At 42.6% G+C, this 21,875-nt stretch overlaps 1 protein-coding gene across 1 annotated transcript in view; it reads left to right on the top strand.

Annotated features, from left to right (window-relative positions):
- The window catches only part of LOC126382474 (disco-interacting protein 2 homolog C-like), a 245,612-nt gene extending 231,285 nt beyond the window's left edge, over positions 1-14,327 (top strand). The window contains exons 29-30 of the mRNA XM_050032358.1: positions 12,097-12,133; positions 14,125-14,327. Of these exons, the coding sequence (XP_049888315.1) occupies positions 12,097-12,133; positions 14,125-14,327 (240 nt within the window). The remainder of the gene's footprint in view (positions 1-12,096; positions 12,134-14,124) is intronic.
- The last annotated feature ends 7,548 nt before the right edge of the window (positions 14,328-21,875 follow it).

Genomic DNA, 21,875 nt, shown 5'->3' with positions numbered 1-21,875 from the left:
GGCAGACTGATGTTCACACAGACAGAGAGAGACAGAGAGAGAAAGAGAGGGTCAGACAGGCAGACAGACAAGACGGGACAGGACAGGACAGTGAGCTGGTGTCTAACACTGTCTGATTTGGAGGCCGGCCAACTAGGGGAAAACTGTCAAGACACTGGCAGGAAGCTGCTGATTAATCTGAGCAGTGATGGAGAAAAAAATCCTGAGAGAACTGGGAGGCTGTGCCTGTGTGTGTGTGTGTGTGTGTGTGTGTGTGTGTGTGCGTGTGTGTGTGTGTGTGTGTGTGGGAGAGAAGGAGAGAAAGGACAAGAGAACGAGAGTGGAAGGCAGCAAAATATGACAACGTGTAACAAAAGGTACAGAGAGGGAGGGAGAGCCATGTATTGTTATGTTGTAGGTAGTTTGTATCATTTTTATTCAACTGATTCTGCAGCACTGCTCATCCAACATTCACGCCAATAAAGCAAATTGAATCAAAATTGAACAAAATAAAGAGAGCAGAGAGAACAGGAGTGAAAGGATAAATTAGGGACAGAGCAGATGGGAGGGAGAGACAGTGAGGGAAAGAAAGAAGACAGCAATGAAGAGATGGAGAGGTGTGAGACAATGAAAGAGGAGAATATTTGGAGGGAACAGGAACATTGATGTGGAGAAAGTGGGAGATACGTGTTGTAAAAGGTGTGAAGAGGTATGAGGGGAGCCGAGGATGGACGAGTGGGAGAGGAAAGAGACATAGGAGAGGAAGTTTCGTGTTTGCTCGCTAACAGGTCTGGTCTTTATATCGGCATACATCCAGACATCAAGCAACACTTATTTTGACAACACGTCAACTTAGAAAAAATTACTGCACTCCTTGCCCCTGTCGCCCACGTTGGATTTGGGTGGAAAACAGGAGGAGTGACAGGCAAAGCTAGTTGCAGACGTTGAAATTATGTGGACTGTATGGCTATTTAGAAAATGAACACCAATTGAGTGTCCAAACCATTCGATCAATTTTGCCAAAAATTCAGGTCCAAGTCACTGTGTCAGGTAGTCCAGACATCTTCCTCTTCCCTCAGGGTGATTTTGTAGCATTCTCAGGCCAGATGGGACATGTTAACAATCCAATGTGTTGTGTCTGGTCTGGTCTGCGGTTCCACCACAGTGCATCCTTATCAGATGCTAAGATAAGGTCAACACTTCAATATCTCAGTCGCAGTGGCCCAACTTCGAACTCCTTCCAAATGTGCGGACCCCTTATCTCATTTCCAAAGACATCATTATTGCCTCCATCTCCATTGTTCCCAATGTGCACCTAATGTAAAATGAATGGCCTAAGTTAATGGTGCTTCATCTTTATCAGGTCTCTTCCACAGCTTGCTGTGTGACAATTAGGATGGATTTCTGGTATGTCCAAACTTTGGTTGGCTGTCCAGGAGTAGGCTGGTAGTAATGCATTGCATTTGCTCAGTTACATGTACAACCCCAATTCCGAAAAAGTTAGGATGCTGTGTAAAATGCTGTGTAAAATGTAAAATTGACCCATATTCAACAGTCCATAGACAAGATTTTTAATGCTCAAACTCATAAACCTTATTTTTCATAAATATACAAGCATTCCACATTTATGTAATTAGTTGCAGTTTTTTTTAAAAATTGATTTTGACAACAAAAATGGGAAAAAACACTTCATCATTTTTTTGTTTTTGCTTTAAAACGAAAAACAAGATTACAAATGAATTATGGATTACCTAATGATACTCACACCATTGGTCAGAGCCATGAAGTCTATGGTCAGAACATAGAAGTAAAATAAAAGTAGATTGGACATTACCATTCTAATCATTAGGAGAATGGTCAGAGTGGCACAAGTTCACTTGTACAGTTACCATTGCAACTGTTAAAGCAGGCTAACTTCTGTATAAAATTTCATATTACAGCAACACAATGAAGTTGTGAGCCCTAATATATATCCAAGATCCTTGTGATGGTACATCATCTCACAATAGGTTGGATGACACCTCCGTCATTGCTTGAGAGCATCTGTTTCACTTGCACTGGCACTATGCAGTTTCGGGGTTCAGGTAGGAACCCAGATACCAAAAGGACTACAAAATTTGGCTGCTTTTCGGCATATGTCATATCCCCCTCCTCTCTTTAGAGTAGCGTAGCCGAACCGAGGTGAACAAAGTTAGACGTGGTTGTTATGGCTGAAGTGACAAAGAAAAGGAAGAAGGTAAAGGTGTTGTCCAAGGAGACAAAGAAAAGAAAACGGGAGAGCAATAAAACGAGCTCGAACAAGGATTAATATTGGCCCAGCTTTCACACGCTGGCGAGAGCTGAAAGAGGAGGAGGGATGCCCGACTGATGGTGACCTGGCGCTGTTACTGCTGTTACCCTCTACTTAGGAGACTCACTGTCTGCAGGTCGGCTGCCTCAGGTACATTTTAAGATGAAGTGTTAAGGCCCAAACATACTTGGGCGGAACGTACGAGGAGCGAACTCCGTGGAGGTCCGTTCCGCGTACGGACTAAAAGCGGACATCTGCAAGCCCTGTGCGTGCAAAGCTCAGATTTTACGACCGCGGGACACAAAAGACTGCTCGGCATGTATTTTTCACATCGACCTCCAATAAATGTGACACCGATCTGCATTTTGTATTTGCCGCCATCCCGTGGTGGTGTTTATGTTTGCCAAGACTTCGCATGTCCCTCACCAACATGGCAAACTCCCCTTCCTGGTCTCTTGTGGCATTTAGTGGCCATACATACCACCATCTCTTCGGTTTATTTGCTTGCAGAGCCAGCAGGCAGAGCAGCTCCTCTTCCTCGTTGTCAGTGTAGGACGCCATGACAGAAGAGTGTAAACAACGTGCAAGAATTGTGGGTAATGTAGTGTTTTACGGACATTTTTACAGGAAATTACAACGCGAAAGTGCGCTCGACTATGGAAGCCCGAATGACTGCAGACATTCCTCGCGGTGTCCGCTCCGCTTATAGTACGCCCGAGTCTGTGAGCACCTTTAGTCTACATACAGACAGCTTTCATTTTAGTTTGTCTTGAACAGTTTGCTGTTAGCACCGCGAGCGCGATGTGCTTGTGTTGACTGTAAATCATAATAGCGGAGAAAGGGAGACTGCGGACAGAGCAGATTGAAATATGTCTTTCTACATGCTGATCACATGTATTGATAAAGTATTGGCTTGGCTGGCAGAGGTTTTATCGCACTTACTTACAGTAACAACCATAGTTGTCATCAACGAGAGTAATCTTGAAGTTATATTCCCTTCATCTGCACCGCGGCCTCTCTGCTGTTGTCTGACTTCACTCTGTTGAGTTTGTGTGTGTGTGTGTGTGTGCGCGCTGTGAGGAGGAGGTCAGCCCTGATATGCAGAGAGCAACTCAATTCTGAGTTTTGAAAATGAATAAATAAATTAAGCAATCGGCCTAATCATGTATGTACAAAATGCTATAAGGCTACTTTACCTGTTCTGAAGACATGATGATGGCACATTACACGGCTAGCTTCAGGAAGTTCACCGGTATCGTTGGCTTGTCAACAAATGCATGCGCAGAGCTATTTTTTGCGACAGTTGTAACAGACAATACCGTTTTTCGTCTGTAGGGGGACCCCGTGAGGTACGTTTCGGGAAAGAGAGAAAATTTGATTGTCGTATGGTTGTATTAGAGTTTTCAAACCAGTGAGTGTGACACACTTTACAGCCCCACTGATGTGTTGTTACCGTAACAACTAAAAACAATCGCCATTTTCTCTTGCACTAGAAAAATGATGACAGCAAAGAGTTCAATGTTCTTTCTACTCATTTTATTTCTATGGGGCAGAACAACAGGTAGTTTGAAGTTCACTACGTTTTTTTGGCAATAAAAGGAGATAATAACTGAAATGCAAAAATTATTTTGGATTTTATCATCCTCATAGGATAATAAAACCTGGTGTATGTGCAATACCTTCGAATTTCTGTAGACCAAAATAAAACTTTTTTTCTTTTATTCAAGTATGAATACAAAATACAAACTGCTTTTCAAGGTTGCTTCTTGTCAGATATATTTTTGCTGGCATTCTGCAATGTGATTTACTCATCCACTTACATTTGACCCACACAGAAACAAATATATTCTATATATAAAACAGGGAGAAGAATTCACCGCCTGTTCTCTCATAGGAATGTGTTTTCCTTCACCGGTCATCATCTGGCCCAGACAGGCTTTCATTACACTGTCATTTGTTTCACCTCTCTCCCCTCTGAAAATCACATCCAGACAACACAGAATCACTTTGAAACGGCACGGCAGCCATTGGCGACCTGAGGAGATTAGCAATTCAGATTCAGATCACCTTGGTGAGAGAAAAGGTTTAAATATTAAATATCAAAAAGTCCAAACGTGATCCTGTGTGATTGCATGTCATGTCAATAGCAAGTTCCCTTTAATTACTTATTTAAAGTGCCGTGGGTGATTGACTCACTTTAATGTTGGCCCACACTGATGCAGAGTTAGATTTTTTTCTCCCCACAGATGCACTGTGGGAGATCACCTGTCAAGGGACTCTCTGCTTTCTGATCTTGATCTAAATGAGTGCTGCGCTTTTCTACTTGTCACACATTTTAATGATTTCTGCCCACACGTACGGAGGCGAACATATATGCATGCAAACACACATTTGAAAGAGTGTGTAACAGATGATGTATTCGCTACTTACAAGTAGGACGGCCTAATGATTATATTCAGTATTGTATTTGTTGATTTTTACTATTTTATTTTACAATTGATGGATTACTTCTTTAGATAAGGCAACAAATCCTCACATTTGACAAGCTGGATTACTGAATGTTTGTCATAATTACTATTCACATGGACTGCAACCAGCAACTTGCTGGTTTACAGTATATGCAGAGAAATTTGGGCTGAAAAGGCCAAGAAAGGAGGAAAGAAATGGCAGATTTTGTGTGAGCTTCTACAGAAATAGCCTCCGTCGGCTTCAAATGGGGCTCTTAAAAAGTTTTTGGTTTGCTCCCTTTCGGAGGATGGTAGTCCCTCTAATGACAACCAAGATTCACTGCAACAGAAAAGCATTAACATTTTTGCAGAAACCTCTCAAATCACTCCGGCTGCATCATCCATCTCCGCTTTTGATCCATATGTTCAATATGTTTTAACCACTAAGAGGAAATTAGTAATGACTCCCTCAGTTTTCATGACCAAACACACCACATTGGCAAATCATATTACAAACATCGTCTGCTTGTCCCCACAATGGGGAAGCCATTTTGATAGAAAAGAGCTCTTCCTCCTTCTCCTCCTCCTCCTCTCTTGGTTCGAAGATTGCATGGTACTGAATGAAGAATGAGCTGCGTCAAGCTCACAAAAAGGCGGGTAAGTTAAGCCTCACTTTTCATTCTTCCATTTAAGCCCAGGGAATGAATCTCCAGATAATACTAACACCTTTGGCCTCGGGAATTGAAAAGCGCCTGTGTGTCTTCAGGATGCGAGGCCATATTGGATCTGGGAAAAGGGCCCCAGACGCCATTACAGCTCATTTAAAGTTAAAGATGAAGCTTTTTTTTTTTTTGCCCTGGAGTGTATAGAGTCTCCTCAGAGTGAAAGGCTGATATTAGCTATAGCCGCCAGTACAACACAGAGAGAGAACAGATAGGAGGGAAGCCTTTTAAAACAATGCAGTACTTCTGTGAGCCATACAGTCGAGTGCGTAGGACTTTACAGTTTTAACCTGGGGAAAAAAGTTTTGGATTGCAACCAGCTGAAACTTCTCCCACTTAGAATTCCTTTAATGCTCTTATTTCAGGAGGTTTTTACCTCATGCCGAATTATCCGCCGAGGTCTCTTCCTAGTGATGTGACATTTGCAAACGAGCCGAGTCTTTGAACCGGCCCTTTGAAGTGAACGAGTGAACCGGCTCTTTAGAATGAACGAGCCAGTTCCTAATTTCTTTGTTTTTTGCTTTAATTTACTCTGTATCCATTAATTTCAGATTATTTGATCCGGAACAAGTTGAGAGAGACTAGCTTGTGAGGGAGAAAGACAGTGCAGCCGCTCACTCGTTCACTTCAAAGAGCCAGTTCTAAGACTCAGCTCGTTCGGGAAAGTCACATCACTACAATATCCAGATCACGTGATGCGATAAATCAGCAATGCGATTCGACGTCGAACCCACTAACCCCCCCAAAGAACCGGCTCTCACAAGTGAACGAGAAATCCCATCACTATCTCTTCCTCTCCAAAACAAATGGACCAGGTGATTAAATCTGGTAAAAGACACTGAATAATGCAGTTTCACTTTACAAATCAGCATTTCTTGCTTCTATGCTGTTCAGCACATCACAGAGGGGTACTAGCCCAGCACCTACTGATGTGTGCTCACCTTTCTTCTGATTCAGGTGTTCAGGAGGTTTTTACCATGAGACGAATTGTCCACAGAGGTCTCTTCCTCTCCAAAACAAACAGACACTCTTGCCATTGAGGCTAACTACATTGGCAAACGTAAAAATGCAAATGGCCATATCTGGAGCCAGTGACAGGTTTGTCTGTTCTGGGCTACTGTAGAAACATGCCAGTGCAACATGGTGTACTATGTAGATGAGGACCTGCTCCCTATGTAGATGTACATGGCTCATTCAATACAAGGTAATGAAAAAAAAACGATTCCTACTTTTTAATAATCCTTTTCTGTCATTGTATCCCCTTAAATCCTACATATCTAACCTTTAGTTATAATGAGCAAGGTGTGAGTATTGGGTTCTTGAATTTAAAAAAGAAAGAGCAGCAGAAGATTCAGGAGTTTGAGAGTGTCCTACATCTACTATTGTTACTAGTGTGTGCTTATATGAAATCTGGGTGTGCTTTCTATGCATGTATGTGTGGTTTCTGACTTCTCCTCATTGAGTCCCTGTGTGTGTATCCTGTTTGTATATGCATGTGTTGTGTGTGTGTGTGTGTGTGTGTGTGTGTGTGTGTGTGTGTGCCCAATCAGCTGTGCGAGAAAACACACCCACTTCACCTTCTTACCGGCCCTGCTCCTCCCGATTGGCTGCCGTGCATCAGGCATGCTGCTCCCACATTGGCCGGCACACAAGGAGGCGGCAGTTTGTTGCTGTTGCTAAGATCCTGTTGCTAGGTTCCCGGCTGTTGCTAGGAGACATGTGATGCATTATGGATGGTTGGTTTTCTCGTGGAGGAGCGAATCTGAAATGCTGATGACTGGACTCTCACTCATTACTCTCTCTGTCTCTCTGTCACTCTGTCTTTATTATTTTCTATTACACTCTGTATATTCATCATTGTCTGTCTCTGTCACTCAGTCATTCTGTCACTGTCATTCTGCCACTAGTTCAAATTTGCTGTAATGGCATGACCATATTTGAGTACAGTATTGCTATAGTAGGTTGTACAAGTTTATACGGATGGGATTAATATTCCAGGGGCAGGTATGTATTAAAATATCTGCCCTGCCCTTCTGTAATTAAACTCCTTGCTCCAGACAGCTCCTGTACAACATCAGGAGGTTTTGTCCATTCTCACTATGATCTCCCCCCTGGATACTGCAACTCCCTCCTTCCAGGGCACCTACATCTGTAGCTGGACCTCTGCAACTAATCCAGAATGCTGCTGCCTGTCTGGTGTTTAGCATCCCAACGTTTCCCCACACCACAGAAGTTCCCTGCTGCAGCTGGCATCCAGGTCATGACCCTGCTGGCCTAAAGGGCAGTGAGGGAAACTGCTCCTTCCTCCTTTCAAGCCGTGGTAAAACCCCAACTCTACCTCGCATCATACACCATCAGTCCTTGGACCTTATGGTTGCTCATTTCAGTCACGGCATTTCTCTGTACCCTGTGCCCCATAATGATGAACTGTGTACTTTATCGCATCGACTAGAGGACCTGTTGATTATGGGAGGATCAACAAGAAGTCAAAAAAGAGTTACAAATTGCTGTAATTAATACTGAGATAGGGGGAAGAAAGTCACCCAGACATAATGTGCTCCAGATTGGATTGGTGACAAGTATTTAAAGTAATATTAAAATTGCCCTAAATGTCTAATACACCAGCCTGTATACATTTTAGGAGAAATGAAGACAACAAACGGGTATGTTGTACACTAAAATGAATTACTGTAATGAAATCATTGAAACTATTTCTCTATCAATCGGTCTTAGTTATGTTCCCCGGTGTCTGATACTGACGCCCAAGGCTCCCTTTCTGCTTTTGGCTCCATTCTGTATGAGATGCACCAGGCTTTCAACTAACACCAATATAAACCCATCCACAGAAATATTAAATGCTCAGATAAATTGTGATAAAAAGTGTCAAAAGCTGTGTAGAGAAGAGGCCGGGGTGGATGGACGACCCAAAGAAACACAACATTTAAGTTATGTACGTACGCCATGTACTTGTGTCCCACTACATATCTACATCACGTTACATTAAAGAAATGTCAATTTAATCCAAAACATGATCTTTTTTCTAAACCTAACCAAGCAGCTTTGTTGCCTTAACCTAACACCAACCATAGCACATTTACCATTTGTAACGAGTTTCACTGAGGACACATCTTGTACAGACGCTCGGGTGCCTTGTGTGTCAGCATCAGACACCGAGGGGGTGTGACAAAGTGGCGGTATTTGATGACTTGGGAATGAAAACAGGTTGGAATTAACTGAGCTAAGATGTTCTGAGGCAATGCAGGGGCATTTCTCCAAAAAAGGCTTGTTACAGAAAAGTTTAACTAGTTCCTTTTACCTCGCACTTCTCTCTCACTTGATTACTTTCGCATCACATGAATATTCACAGAACATAGTGAATGGCTTGTATGGACGGTAACCTAGTGGAGTCAATTCCATTGCTGCACTCTTTGCAAGATAAGATCGCCAGCCTCACGCTACAAATGTGAAGTGCACTGTACGAAATGAGCATCATTACTTTCATGTTGTCAGCGCACAGAAGTGCTGCAGCCAATATCTCCCTCGCTACTCAAAAGACATGCTGTATCATTGTGCATCAAAAAGCCACCTCCCTGCCTGATCAAAGTATTTGCTGTTTGCTTGATGGAAGGTGATAAAGCCGCTCTCACACCACCTCCACTTTCCTCCAACAGACTTCCACATAGATGCTCAGATTTTACAACACATCAGACGCCACAATATGGAGGCCATGCAGCACAGTTCCCTGTCATGTAAGCTGAATGCTGCTTAAAAGGACAAAAGCTTTTGTAAAAAGTTAGCCCTGTGGTTTCATTATGGTGCCAAATTGGCAACTAATTGCCCAAATGTTTGACAAGTAAGCCAACTGGCACAGTGGTTTGTTCTTTGAATTAAAAGCAAACCTAAGGGAAATGATTTCTTGTTCAAGTTCTGGAACTGAACTATATACTGTACATAATGTTTCACTTTACTTTGATTTGGGAACTGTGAGATTGTTCTCTTACCTGTGAAAGGAAGAGGCTAACTCAAGAAAATAACCAAATCAAAATAGGTACAACCTGTTAGCCTATAATAAGATAATTGGCCTGTCTAATGCCCTCTATACACTGTGCGATTTTAGCAATCTTATAAGACCATTGCATGACACACTGTGAGACGTGGATCTAATAAACTTTGGCACAACGTTATTTTTGATGTGTGCAGATTGTACGATGGCCGTTTACAACTGAATCAAAGGTTACGACGTATGTCAATATGCAACATCATAAGCGTGCACTGCATCAGCGTACGTCATCCATCTGCGCCACCATAGGTAGCTTGCTCACCTGGAAGTTGCAGTTCCTCCACAATTTCCTTCCATGCAGCGTCTTTTTTCTCGCGGTCATGATAGCGGCTGGAGGAAACATCAAATAAACAAGGCTTCTGCTGCCACAGCTCCACCAAACTTTCCCCTTTCTGGGAGTTCCACAGACTTCTTTTTGTTCGTTTTACCTCCATGGCAAGCGATCGTTTGTTTGGGTTTAGCCGGTGACCATTGTGTCATTTCGTGCTGCATTTCTATTGGTTGATTAGTAGATGTAGGTCATAGCAGCTGTCACATCGTGAGATAGTCATCCTAAATTTCTGACACCGTCAGAATTTGATCTCAGGTTATCTTTGGTCGTAATGCGTTGACAACGGCCGTCCTTGAACCTGTGTCACAGTGTGACATAAGACCACTGTTTTAGAGCCACGACCAAAGATATCGCCATGTTTCTCCCACAATGGCCATCTTTCGCCTGGGACAGCCCAAAATCGCACAGTGTATACCGGCCATTACATAAACAAACCATCCAACCTGGATAGATTGTCTGACCTTAACCATTTCTAAACTACGGCAGTGAAACTGTCTAGAAGGGGGAAGTGGGCTCTGCTTACTTTCTTGTGACCCGCAGGATTATCCATTGGTTTAAATTACTGTTATATGGTTTTTCTTTGTTTTGGTGGATACAAGTAACCTGGAAATCCAGATGCCCCGCCCCTAGCAAATTCAAATTTGCTCTGTATGGGGATCTGGCCCCGACGAACAGAGCCCAGTGAATCGCCATCGGACCTATCAGATTAGTCTATCTGACAAAGGTGGGCTCTGGGTGGGTGTAACATAATGAGGACAGTGCTGCGCCATAGGAGTTGAAAAGGAAACAGCCAAGGTTGCAGCTGCCAAAAGGCCACGTCCATTCAATTTAGCGTTGAAAGAAACGCTAAGCCAACTACACTTATCTTTTTCCTTGAGAGAGGAACAGAAGACTGTCCTAGAAGCCTTCATTTCCAGGAAGGACATTTCTGCTGTTTTGCCGATGGGATATATATCAGTTAGCCCCACTGGTCAGCAAAACAATGAGGCGTAGTGCAATGAATATGTCACCTTGTTTTTTGCTGTGATTGGCTATCCTGCTATCCAATTGCATGCGGCGGCATTTGAGATGCCTCAGTTAGTGCCGCCCCTTGGGTAGGAAGGGTGTATCGGTGAGGGCCAGACTCAAAATCTTTCTAGATTTGAGTCTGGATTACCAGGCTAGGATACAAGTGCAGCATTATATTAATGACATAGGTTAAATCTGTGTTTATCCTGCTGAGACATAGGCCATGTGAATGTCTGTTGTAAAAAAGGGTCCTTCAGAGTAGAACCTTTAGTTTCTCCTCTGATCTTCCTGTTCAGTTACAGTGTATAAAAGCTGCTCTGAGCTTCTGACACAGCGTGGTTAATGAAAGGGCCACATGCCCTTACAACTACAGCTCCTGAACTTCACTCTTCTCCCAACTGCTGCTCTGAAGTGCCCCATTTGTCTCAAGTCATTGAAGCTCCTCCTAGAAAGCATTCATACAAAATAAACAACTACACAGGCCAGAATGTCTGTCTGCATACTGTGTAATGTTTATAAATGTCCACAACTGTCACTCCATAGATTGAGAATGCAAACATTAAAACACATAACACAAAAAATGGAAATGTTATTGTGATCAAGCACACCAATAAGCATAGAAAAACCTGTTGGAGTAGATGTATGATCTTGATTTTCTGATGACTCCCCTGAGCTTTCTTCCATAACCTCAGATCGATCTTTTTAACAGCAAACAAAGCCAAATGGTATCCCATTGGATTTGTGCAAATTCTAATTATACAGGCAACAGACAACTTTGCCCTTACAATTAGTAATTTCTTACCTTTGGGGCCGGAGGAGAATTCTACCAGTCTGCCCTTTTCACAGGCCATCAGTACCTTGCTGATCGTTGCCAACTACAAAATCCCTTCAGGGAGATGGTACAACTTCCTTTGTGGCCTTGTCGTGTCCCAGAGGGTCTCGTGGTCATTTCAAGAGGATAGAGAGATGTGCTGCATCCGTATACCAGGTGCCGGGCTGTCAATTGAAGTTTTACAGTATGCTACACAGCACTCTATTCACATTAAGGGTATCGAATGGAGTACTCAGTTGCAATCAATATCAGTTAAAAGCTACTGGTACTGGTATCATAATTAATGATTCCCAGCTCTATTGGTTATTTACATTTGTGAATTGATGCCAAATTGTCTGGTTGGGACCAGGATGGGACCTGACTTGTCTTAAGGGAACGTCTTTTCAGTGACTCCCTTTTAATCTGTGTTCGGCTTTCTCTCTCTCAGGTACGACTTTTTGATGGCTTCTACCTTGGCAACCAAGGTCTCATTCTCACTGTTGTACTCCTCAACTTTTATTTGTTAACCTTTGCCACTAATGTCTTGACATTTTTACTTTAGAAGTCTTTTGAATGCCGGTTGTTGTTCTTCTAAACCTCTTCTCTAAGAATGGTTCAATGCGATTGTATTCAGGAGGTATAATGTGTTAGGTTTTCTGTCAATAAACAAGAAATTAGAGTTGGGACTCCAAATTTTCTGTGTGATATCAAAAGCGGAATTTTGGTTGTTTTCTCCTGAGGTTGCTCCACCTTCAGCTCGAGCACATGAATTTTCTGTCCTAGTCTGCTCAGGTTGATTCCAGTTCCCTGCTTTTCTGTCTCCACAGAAAGCATCCATCTTTATACAACAGCAGCCTACTCAAGGAGTCTCTTTCTTTGGTCACTTGGTTCAGTTGCTTCTCCTGTTTAATATTTTTGCCCTACCATATCTTATCTCAAGCTGCTTAGTTTCATCAGCTTAATATTGTAGGACCATTCGTTTTCTTCTTCTTTTAACTTGTGCACATTAATGTGATTAATAAGTTTAGTATTTTCCTCTAAAATGGAGTTCCTATTCTCCAGCTCTAGAGGGTCAGTCTTAGGCAGTGTCTCCACGTAGGATTCTTTTGGCCTGAGGATAGAAGCTTTTCCTCATCATCTCACGGCTGGCCTGGTGTATCTGGTACCTTATTCCCAACCTCAACAGAAAGAAAAGGCAGACATTCGGGTGGATGTCTGTCCTTAATGATTCTCCTAGTCTTATTCTTAACATGTCTGGTGTAAATATCCTTTGGCAGGATAGAGCAGCACTTATAGTGTATTTGGCTTAAAGAACTACCCATAGCAGGGCCTTGTGGTCCTGTTCAGTGCTGTTTCTGCAGCAGACTGTGTTGTTACCCATCAGGATGCACTTGATGGTGCAGTGGTAGATAATCCATAGCATTTGAGGGGAAACCAAGAATTTTGTCAAGCGTCTGAGGTGAAACAGTCTCTCTCTTGTCACTTGACAATAGATTTATTAGGATCCTCAGACTGTCCACGAAAATAATTGACTGTTGGATAAAATAATTATGTACAATGGAAGATATACTGTGGAAGAAGGTTCCTCACTCTGTACAGATTTGAAGTTTGATAGACTGAGCTGTGGGCAGTGAGATCAGCTTATGTTATGTTCTGATGATGGGATACTGATAGCAAAGAAGCAGATGGTAGTGGTGGTGGTAGCACATTCGCTAAGTTGGGATGCTGGTAAGCTTGAAAACCACAATTGGTTGTTGGTATGATGATTTAAGTCACAGCACATGAAAATATTACAATATTTCTCAATGTCATGTATGCCAGTCATTACCAAAATATAGTCAATGTAAGGATCTCACAATAATTAGTAAATAAGCACAATAAGTAATTATAGAAGACCAAAAGATTTGAAGAACATTAAGGACTTCATACAGTAATAACATAAGTAAGCAACAGTTATAATTTCTTCTTCTTCTTCTTCCCCAGTCCCCCTCCTCACTTTCTCTGTCTCACACACAAACACGCACACACACACGGACACATGTCTGTCTGCCTTCTCAGGGAATCAAAGACTGCAGCAGCAGGTATTTTCGACGTGCAGACTTGAGCAATTTTCAAAGATAAGAGCTGCGACTGAGTGGCTCCTCTGCCATCTGGGTAGAGTGTGTGTGGTTGTGTGTGTGTGTGTGTGTGTGAAAGTGTTATAAAGAGATACATAGGAGGGAAGCAAGTGTGTGTCTGCGCATGATTGTCACGGTGGGGAGTATGTCAGCTAGTGTGTGTACACTTGTGAGAATCAGGATTGTGCAAGGTGCTGGGACGTGTGTGTGTGTGTGTGTGTGCGTGTGCACCAGATCCGTGACAAGCCAACTGTGACAGGCTCTAATAGCTCTCGAACACATCCGTCTGAACACGCTGCTGCTCGTTGTGTGTGCGTTTTCTCTGTCTGTTTTATCTCTGGCTCTGTTATCACCTCAAGTCTTCTCCTTCATTCCCAGCTCAGCACTGCTCTCCTCCACTGCCAACGCCACCGGTGCGAGACAGATAGAGGAGGAAGTTGGCCGAGAAATGGTATCGATGGAAAGTTCTGCTCGGCGGCTAAACTCTGAGCTCAGACCTTCAGCAAACACAGCGTGCCCATGTCAGCGTGTGACAGTAGATTTGAGCCGGTCAATGAACTGAGGAGGTCACTAACATCCGTCTTCACACACAACCTTTAAGCAGCCCCAGATATTATCTGAGAGAAAATGGCTCGGAGTGAGTGACAGCATGAGGATGTGAACCAGCCACTTCCAACAGACTTTTTTTTGAGTTATCTCCTAAACATTGTGTTCATATACAAATCAGCATGTCCCTTTTGTGCATCAAGTCTGTTGATTTTATCAACATTTAACCGAGACTATGACCTTTTCCTGTCTTTAATCAAGGGGTTTATTAAACCCAACTACCCCTGGGACATAAGATGCAAACTCCAGCCTCTGGTAACAAACTCATATGCTTGCTACATCTGGCTGTGCCCCGTCCTTCATCCGATATGACTCTCCCCTCTGCTGTCCTATGAGAGGACAGCAGGGAAACTGTCTAGACAGGGCTGCCAACTTTTCAGTTTAGTCTGGAGTGAGATTTAGTATTGGTGAAGTCAGTGCATTTTTATTAATGGGCCTTCTGAGACATTATCCACCGCAGGTCGGGGTCATCACTCCTCAACCCCCAGGTATTTTGCTCAAGAAGTTCAGCTGCAAAATTCAAACTTTTAAAGTATTTATAGATGAATGGCAAAGTCTATAGGCATGGTCAATGATGAGCAAGTATGGTTGCCAACTTCCAGATTTATAGCCTAAATGATACTGCTTAATCACCCAGAGTTCACTTAAAAAGTCAAAACCCAACAAGATCCTGAATTGACTGTATTTGATCAACGTATCCTTATAGAACAGTTTGTATGATATTCTATGAAAATGCACACACAACAGTTAATATGATATCCTACAAATAAGTGCCCCAAGAATACCATTACATAATGTAAAGTTTCAGAGGTTAGGTTTAGGCAAGTAAAGATAGATACTGTGGTTAGGTCTAGAGAAAAGAAACATGGTGAGGACGTACCTTAAAATGATTCAAAGTTCACACAGTGCAACACCTGTTTCCTGGGGAGCATCCTGTGACTCATTCGTTTTCGCAGCCTTCTTCCTTAGAGGCGGCTCTGGACAGCTTCCTTGTTGAATTACTTTGGTACCACAAGTAGCTTAGGTTATTGTTTACTTTCGTCTACAACATGATAATGCTGATTTTTTCAACCAGCAGTTATGGCATTAATACCAACTAGGCAGAATAAAGCTGGCTGTCATGACAGTTAGCAGTACTATACTAAAGGCATCTCCTTTACGCTGGCGAGTCTCTTTACAGCCATCTGAAAGCAGCAGGTATCTGATCCATCTGCCGTCTCTAACTGGAGTGATGTTGCACACCACCAAGCCACAATTACACGGCGGGTCTACTGGTTAAATGTTGTGCAACCAGCATCAGACTGTTGTAAAATAACCCCCTTTGCTTATGTGCATATCAGTCCTGTCATTTTGAGTAATTAAAATGCACAGTTTCTTCTGCACATTGAAAAAAAGTCCACACAGCTTCATAAAAAAATATGAATTACCTAAAATGTCTAACTCTGCATATAAATCCAATAGAAGTAGTTTACGTTCCTCTCAATGATATAATAATGACAATTTAAGAATTATTTCTGTGAGTCAGTTTCCAACAAATACAGCTGCACTGATCGCATCATGTGCTATCATTTACATGGCCAATATTTCTGTCACTGATTTTCCTTGTAGCAAGTTAGCTACGTATCAAGTCCAATCCAATTTAAGATGAAAAGAACATTTAAACACAACAATAGTTGACCGAGGTGCTGTAGACTAAAGATATATTTAAGACAGGATTAAAAAACAGGCAGTGCAGGAGCTAACACGCAGAGGAAACCATGGATGTACGAAGAGACATGGGTACAGTGTTGGATACAGGGCCCCGCTCATTTCGATGATAGTTGTTTAGTGATGCTTGAAGCCAAAAAAAGCTTGATTTCCCCAGTATGAAATTACCCAGATCCCAGACTTCCAGCCGTCAAACGCTTAACAACTGGTTTAGCGCTGATAAAGTTATTTAAATCGTGCGGCTCTTCTAGACTTTCCAAATGTTATCAGACAAAATGTATCAAATTCCGATAGTGAAACAAGTCATTGTGCAGGGGTTGTGATGCGCAAAAAAATAGCATCCTCTGATTTACAGATGTCTCTTTCACAATATAAGTCTACAGGAAAAAGTCTTTTTGGACCCCATGGCATCACATGATGGACTCAGAGGGTGTATTCCACTTTTGGCCTTTAAAACCTGACGCTGTTCCTGGGGGCTCGGGAGGCAATTCATATCAAAGTGTGGGGGCTACAACTGTAACGGTGCAACGGGCTGGTCAGCGAACTGAGTGACCTTGACGAGACGTGGATGTAAAAGATCAGAGAGATAGGCTGGACCAAGCCCATGTAGTGAATTGTAAGTGTGAAGTATAGGGAAATGTGCTCTTTTGTGTGTTCCTGTTATGTAGGAGGATGATATCTTAATTTTGAAAGGAGTAGTTTGGCAATTTGGGAAACACACCACTTCTTGCAAAGAGCTCAGTAAGAAGATTGGCAAAACTCTTGTGATTTATGGGAGGTTATGTGCCAGACTTTGGGAAGTTACTGGTCACTTTCTCATCTTTTCATATATCTGGGTGTGTGATGTCTTTTTTGTTCGTTTTTGTTTCGCATTCTGTTTTCCAGCAAGGCGTGCTGGCTCTAAGTGATGTGGCAGCAGTTGGGGGTGTTAATGAAACTCAACATTAAAACCTGTGAATGCAGAGCACAGACAGAGTCCCACTGACTTCCCTCATGGGGACTGATTAGCGCTGCTGAACTTGTTTCACTCAGCTGTCCAGTAATACACAGTGTGTCCCAGCCTGCAGGGGGGCTGACTGGAGTTTTAGGCTGCTGCATCACTCTGGAGCTGCCTCATAACACCAAACAGAATCCAAATTAAGAATCAAATTTTCATTTGACATGAAGAGTCCTGGCTCTTTTCTCAGATGTGCATTGACTGTTTTATGTTGTTTAATGCTGCACCCACTGAACACCAAGGCAGTAGAGATGTTTTTACTGAGAGAGGTGCTGGTTATAATTCAGGACTGGAAATCTGAGGCTGCAGAGAGTGAACAAGAAAACACCTCATTAACTGCCTTGATCAAAGGAATTCACCTTACAGCCCTAAGTTCTCAGGCGTTGCCCTGCACTTGGTTATTAATCAGAACGTGGGATTTCCCACTTCCTTCTAGAAATAAGTTCTGACTCAGGAAGTCAGATAGTTTCCCAAACCTCTGTTCTTACATTCTGACGCATGCCTCAGGGACACTCAAGTAAAAGTAAACTTACCAATGTAAAAATCTGCGTAAAGGAAAAAAGTAACATTTTGGTTACTATGCTTTCTGTCGATACTCATGTCTGTGTGTTGAGTAGAGAGCTGGACTGTATAATATATAATGACATGTTATATAATAAATATCTGTTCATTCATTCATTCATTTTCCGTAAATGTTTATCCTGTTAAGGATCGCGGGGGGCGCTGGAGCCTATCCCAGCTGACATTGGGCGGGAGGCGGGGTACACCCTGGACAGCTCGCCACACTATTGCAGGGCTGACACATAGAGACAGACAACCTTTCACACCCACATTCACACCTTTGGGCCATTTAGAGTCACCAAATAACCTAACCTGCAGGTCTTTGGACTGTGGGAGGAAGCCGGAGTACCTGGAAAGAACCCACGCTGACACGGGGTGAACATGCAAACTCTGCACAGCACCCTGCATTGTCGCCTTTTGCTGTGAGGCGACCATGCCAACCACTGCATTACGCCAGGGCCACACTGCCTGCGAAGCACAGCGCACGGAAATTCTCGCGCGAGCCGGAGCACCTCCGTTCACATCAGACGCGCATTCCTCCGCGCCGGTCGACAAGCGATTCTGCTCCCAGCTGTTGTTTTTCCATCATGGGTAACTGCCCGGCTTGACACATTCGCTCACGGCTTGCACAGAAAATAGACCAGACGCCGAAATGATCGCTGCAGGGCCGGCGGTGGAGCTGCGCGGCGCGGCTGGTGTGGATGATACAATCGGTTAACATGGGTGCCGAAAGGAAACTGGCTTCACTTCTCGGCGCTTCGAGGCTATTCGCGGCGCTTCCGTGGGCGGTGTGGCCCTGGCGTTATCATGACGCCTCACAGACGTCACAGATTTTTCAATGGTATTTTTGGACTTGAGGAAAGTTTTACAAACATAAAACCTCAACGGAAAAACTATTTGTGGTACAAAGAGTCATAATTGACCTTGTTTGCAGTCGGGTGTCTTGTCAATAGTTTAACAGACATCTCTTTTATAATGGTCATTCATGGGGGAAATGCACGTGTCTGTCAGTTTAGAATGATTCTGATTCACTCACATACACACCGTGGTATGATATGCGGCTTATGATATGCCAGGGTATTCAGAAGTCATGAAGATATGATTTTTGATACTGTCAAAAATACACACAATAATCTATCCATTAACCTCATACTGGAGAGGCTGTAAAAAGGATGTTTTGCATGTAATGCAAATCAGGCGCCACCAGAGGTCAGTCTGGTGCAACAGGCAGCTTAGCTGACTGCGAGCAGTGGGGAAAACATTACAGGACTGACTGTAAACAGCAGGACCATGTGGTGCTCACAACAGCAGTTGTTTAGGTTTTTAAATCTTTAAATAAAATTTAAGATAAATAAAACAGTAAATAAAACATTAACGTCACATTTTATGTTGGATTGGTGCCTATTTTGTAACTACATCTTATACTGAATGTCTCTCTCCCTCACACACACACACACACACACACACTGGGGTGTATGGGGGGTTATAGTGTGAATTGAATAAGACGTGTTAGTACATTTATAGCAAAACACAAGAGAAATTCTAACAAGGCATTTAACCATTACAATCCTCATCTCTGTAAAACCTGCACTGAAAACATACCCAACAAATAAAATCAAAGTCTCCACCTTGCAACACCAAAGCTTTTTCAGACGTGATCGTCCTTCATGTCCACCGACACACATCATATCTATCACAGTCCCATTCTCCTACTAATTCTCCCACGTGCACATGTCAGTCTGGTCCGGCAGCCGCACATCATTTGTAATTATGCAAAACAGTCCTTTCTCGTAGCATGGAGGAAAGCAATTTTTCTATGCAAATGGTTAAATTCCCCGTGAGGGCCGCCATTGGACGCGTGCTTATAAACGTGCTAATGATGAGTGACGGTGAGCGATATTGGGGTCACCACACGTGTGACACTGATGAAAATGATCAACTAAATGCCAGAAGTGTCCTCACAACGGGTGAACCGGGCAGGGGAGATGGGGCCGAGTTGCACAGCGTGGCCATTAGTAATCCAATTGGACGAGGCAGTAATGAGAAAAGATCTGTGGGGTGATTTGAATTAAAGAATTTATTTTTTCCATTTTGATAATTCCCTTTAAGTCTCTTTGAGATGCTGGTTGAAGTGATGATCGTTCAGATCCTTTGCAGTTCCATGTGAATACACCTGCACATTCTGTGATCTTAATTGTGTTGTAAATATCATTGGAAATTGGTCTCAGATCATTTAAACTGCCCTCATTCACCTTCATTCTGAAGATCCATCCTCCTGATTGCCACACTCATCAGTTTAGACATGAGAGGAGGCAGAAACCTGGAATTCAGGGGCATTTATTTCCAACACTGCAGGGCTTGAACTCCAGAGATGGGCTGGGAAAAAACAGTTTGAAGAGCAGACTAAAATGAACATGTTATGTCATCATAACCCTGTTTAGTACAGGCTTAATCTTTGGCATTCAATGTGATGTGAATATTTTTTCCCTCACTTATCTAGCTGCAGCTGTCGTCCACAGCGCGCACTGTAGTGCTGGTGTGCACACAACTACAAAGAGGTGACATACCAGGCACCCAGGAGCGCTGCTCAACAGGGCTTCCAATTTGTCCCAGTGGTTACTCTCGATATTGCAGCGAAAATATCCTGTGCTGCCAAAAAAGCATTTTCCCCATAGGTCAACACTATAAAAGAGACGTCTGTAAAATCATGACTTTCTTTTTCTTTTTTATAGTCATAGAAAGTTGACAGAAACAAATTAAAACACAGAAACCATCTTGGTTTGTCTTTCCACTCAACAATTACCAACTCTGGTTTGGTTAAAATACATTCTTAATTCACCCAGTTAGATGTGACATTATGCTGGCTCTATATATGCTTTTAAATGACCTTTTATTTAAATGGAGTCTGGTGGGTATGGCTATCCTCCTGAGACCCTGTGTCCTCTTATGAGGACATCACATTTTGGGTTTACTTGATCTTTTACTTAATTCCTCTTAACTTAGACCTGTTGTCCTCATTCCTGGACTCCTTTTTTGTGCCATTTGGTGGTAGTAAGAGCACAATATACTAAGACATGAAAAACAAGATGGCAGCCATCTCTGCCGAGTCAGTCTGCAGCTGATCCCGACACAAAAGTGGACAAGGTCCAAAACCTGATTGCATTTTATGGTTGAAACTTGTTTATTTAAGATTAAAAATGTTTGCAGTTTGATATGGCAACAAATCTGACCAACAAGCGAAGACACTGTTAATCATTAAGCACATGTTTGAAGACACTGGGACTTTACTGTTGTCTCGTTTTATGACATTGGGACTTTATTATCATTGACAATGTTTAGTTTTTTGTACTTATTGTGTCCTACTGATCCCAAATAGCTGGGAGAAATCAAAGATATATACCTAACGAAAGTCTGGGTCTCAGGAGGATATGGCAATTTTGGTAAAAGAAAAACGATCTAACGCTTTATCCAAACAGCGTTAGATTGTTAGCCCCTGGTAAAAATGTTGTGAGTTGTTTACTGAAACATGCTAGTCAATTACATCATAGTGTTAATGCCAGTAGGGTACGGATATTATGGTAAATTTAATGAATCATATCTATGTATAGTAAATGTAATAGTGTCTCTGAGGTGAGTTTAAAAAAACACGCTTTACCTGCATTTGCAAGCTGGGTGAAAAGGATAGTTTTTTCCCTTGCTGACTCCGCCCTCGGCACGGCGCCTGACACATGACTGTATCTATTTTGTAAAATTGACAGGCTAACGCTAGGTTATTAGCAGATCTGCAATCTGCAATAATAACTGAGTCACAGGTACACAACGTTAAAAAGCCGGAACATTTTTGGTGATTTTCAGACGCCACTGATGAATAGCTGACTTTAATAACTACATAAGCTCAAAACCATGGCGACAACAAATGTGTCCCAGCTGTGTGCATCACTTTTCAGTGCCCCCTGTTGTGTTGTTAGCGTCTTGCAGTGCTTTTTCTAAATGCTGTATAAAGTATTTTGTTAAATTGATGTTTTTGTGTGTCTTCAAATCAGTGAATGTTTTCTAAATGCTGTGCAAGCTTTGCATTTTGGTCACAAAAACAGTCCTCTGTTGGGTCACAAAGCCAGTGATACATGGACACAACAAGATCTAGGCTTTCCTTAATGTTTCGTTGGCAATTTCAGCCAAATACGTCAAGCAGAGCAGGCTCAGTTGCATTGTTTCAGGGATTCAGGGATTATGTCAAAT

The sequence above is a fragment of the Epinephelus moara genome, chromosome 21 (assembly GCF_006386435.1).
Source record: "Epinephelus moara isolate mb chromosome 21, YSFRI_EMoa_1.0, whole genome shotgun sequence".
NCBI classification, from domain to species: Eukaryota; Metazoa; Chordata; class Actinopteri; order Perciformes; family Serranidae; genus Epinephelus; species Epinephelus moara.
The sequence above is the reverse complement of the archived record's forward strand: the minus strand, read 5'-3'. Positions and strand labels throughout refer to the sequence as shown.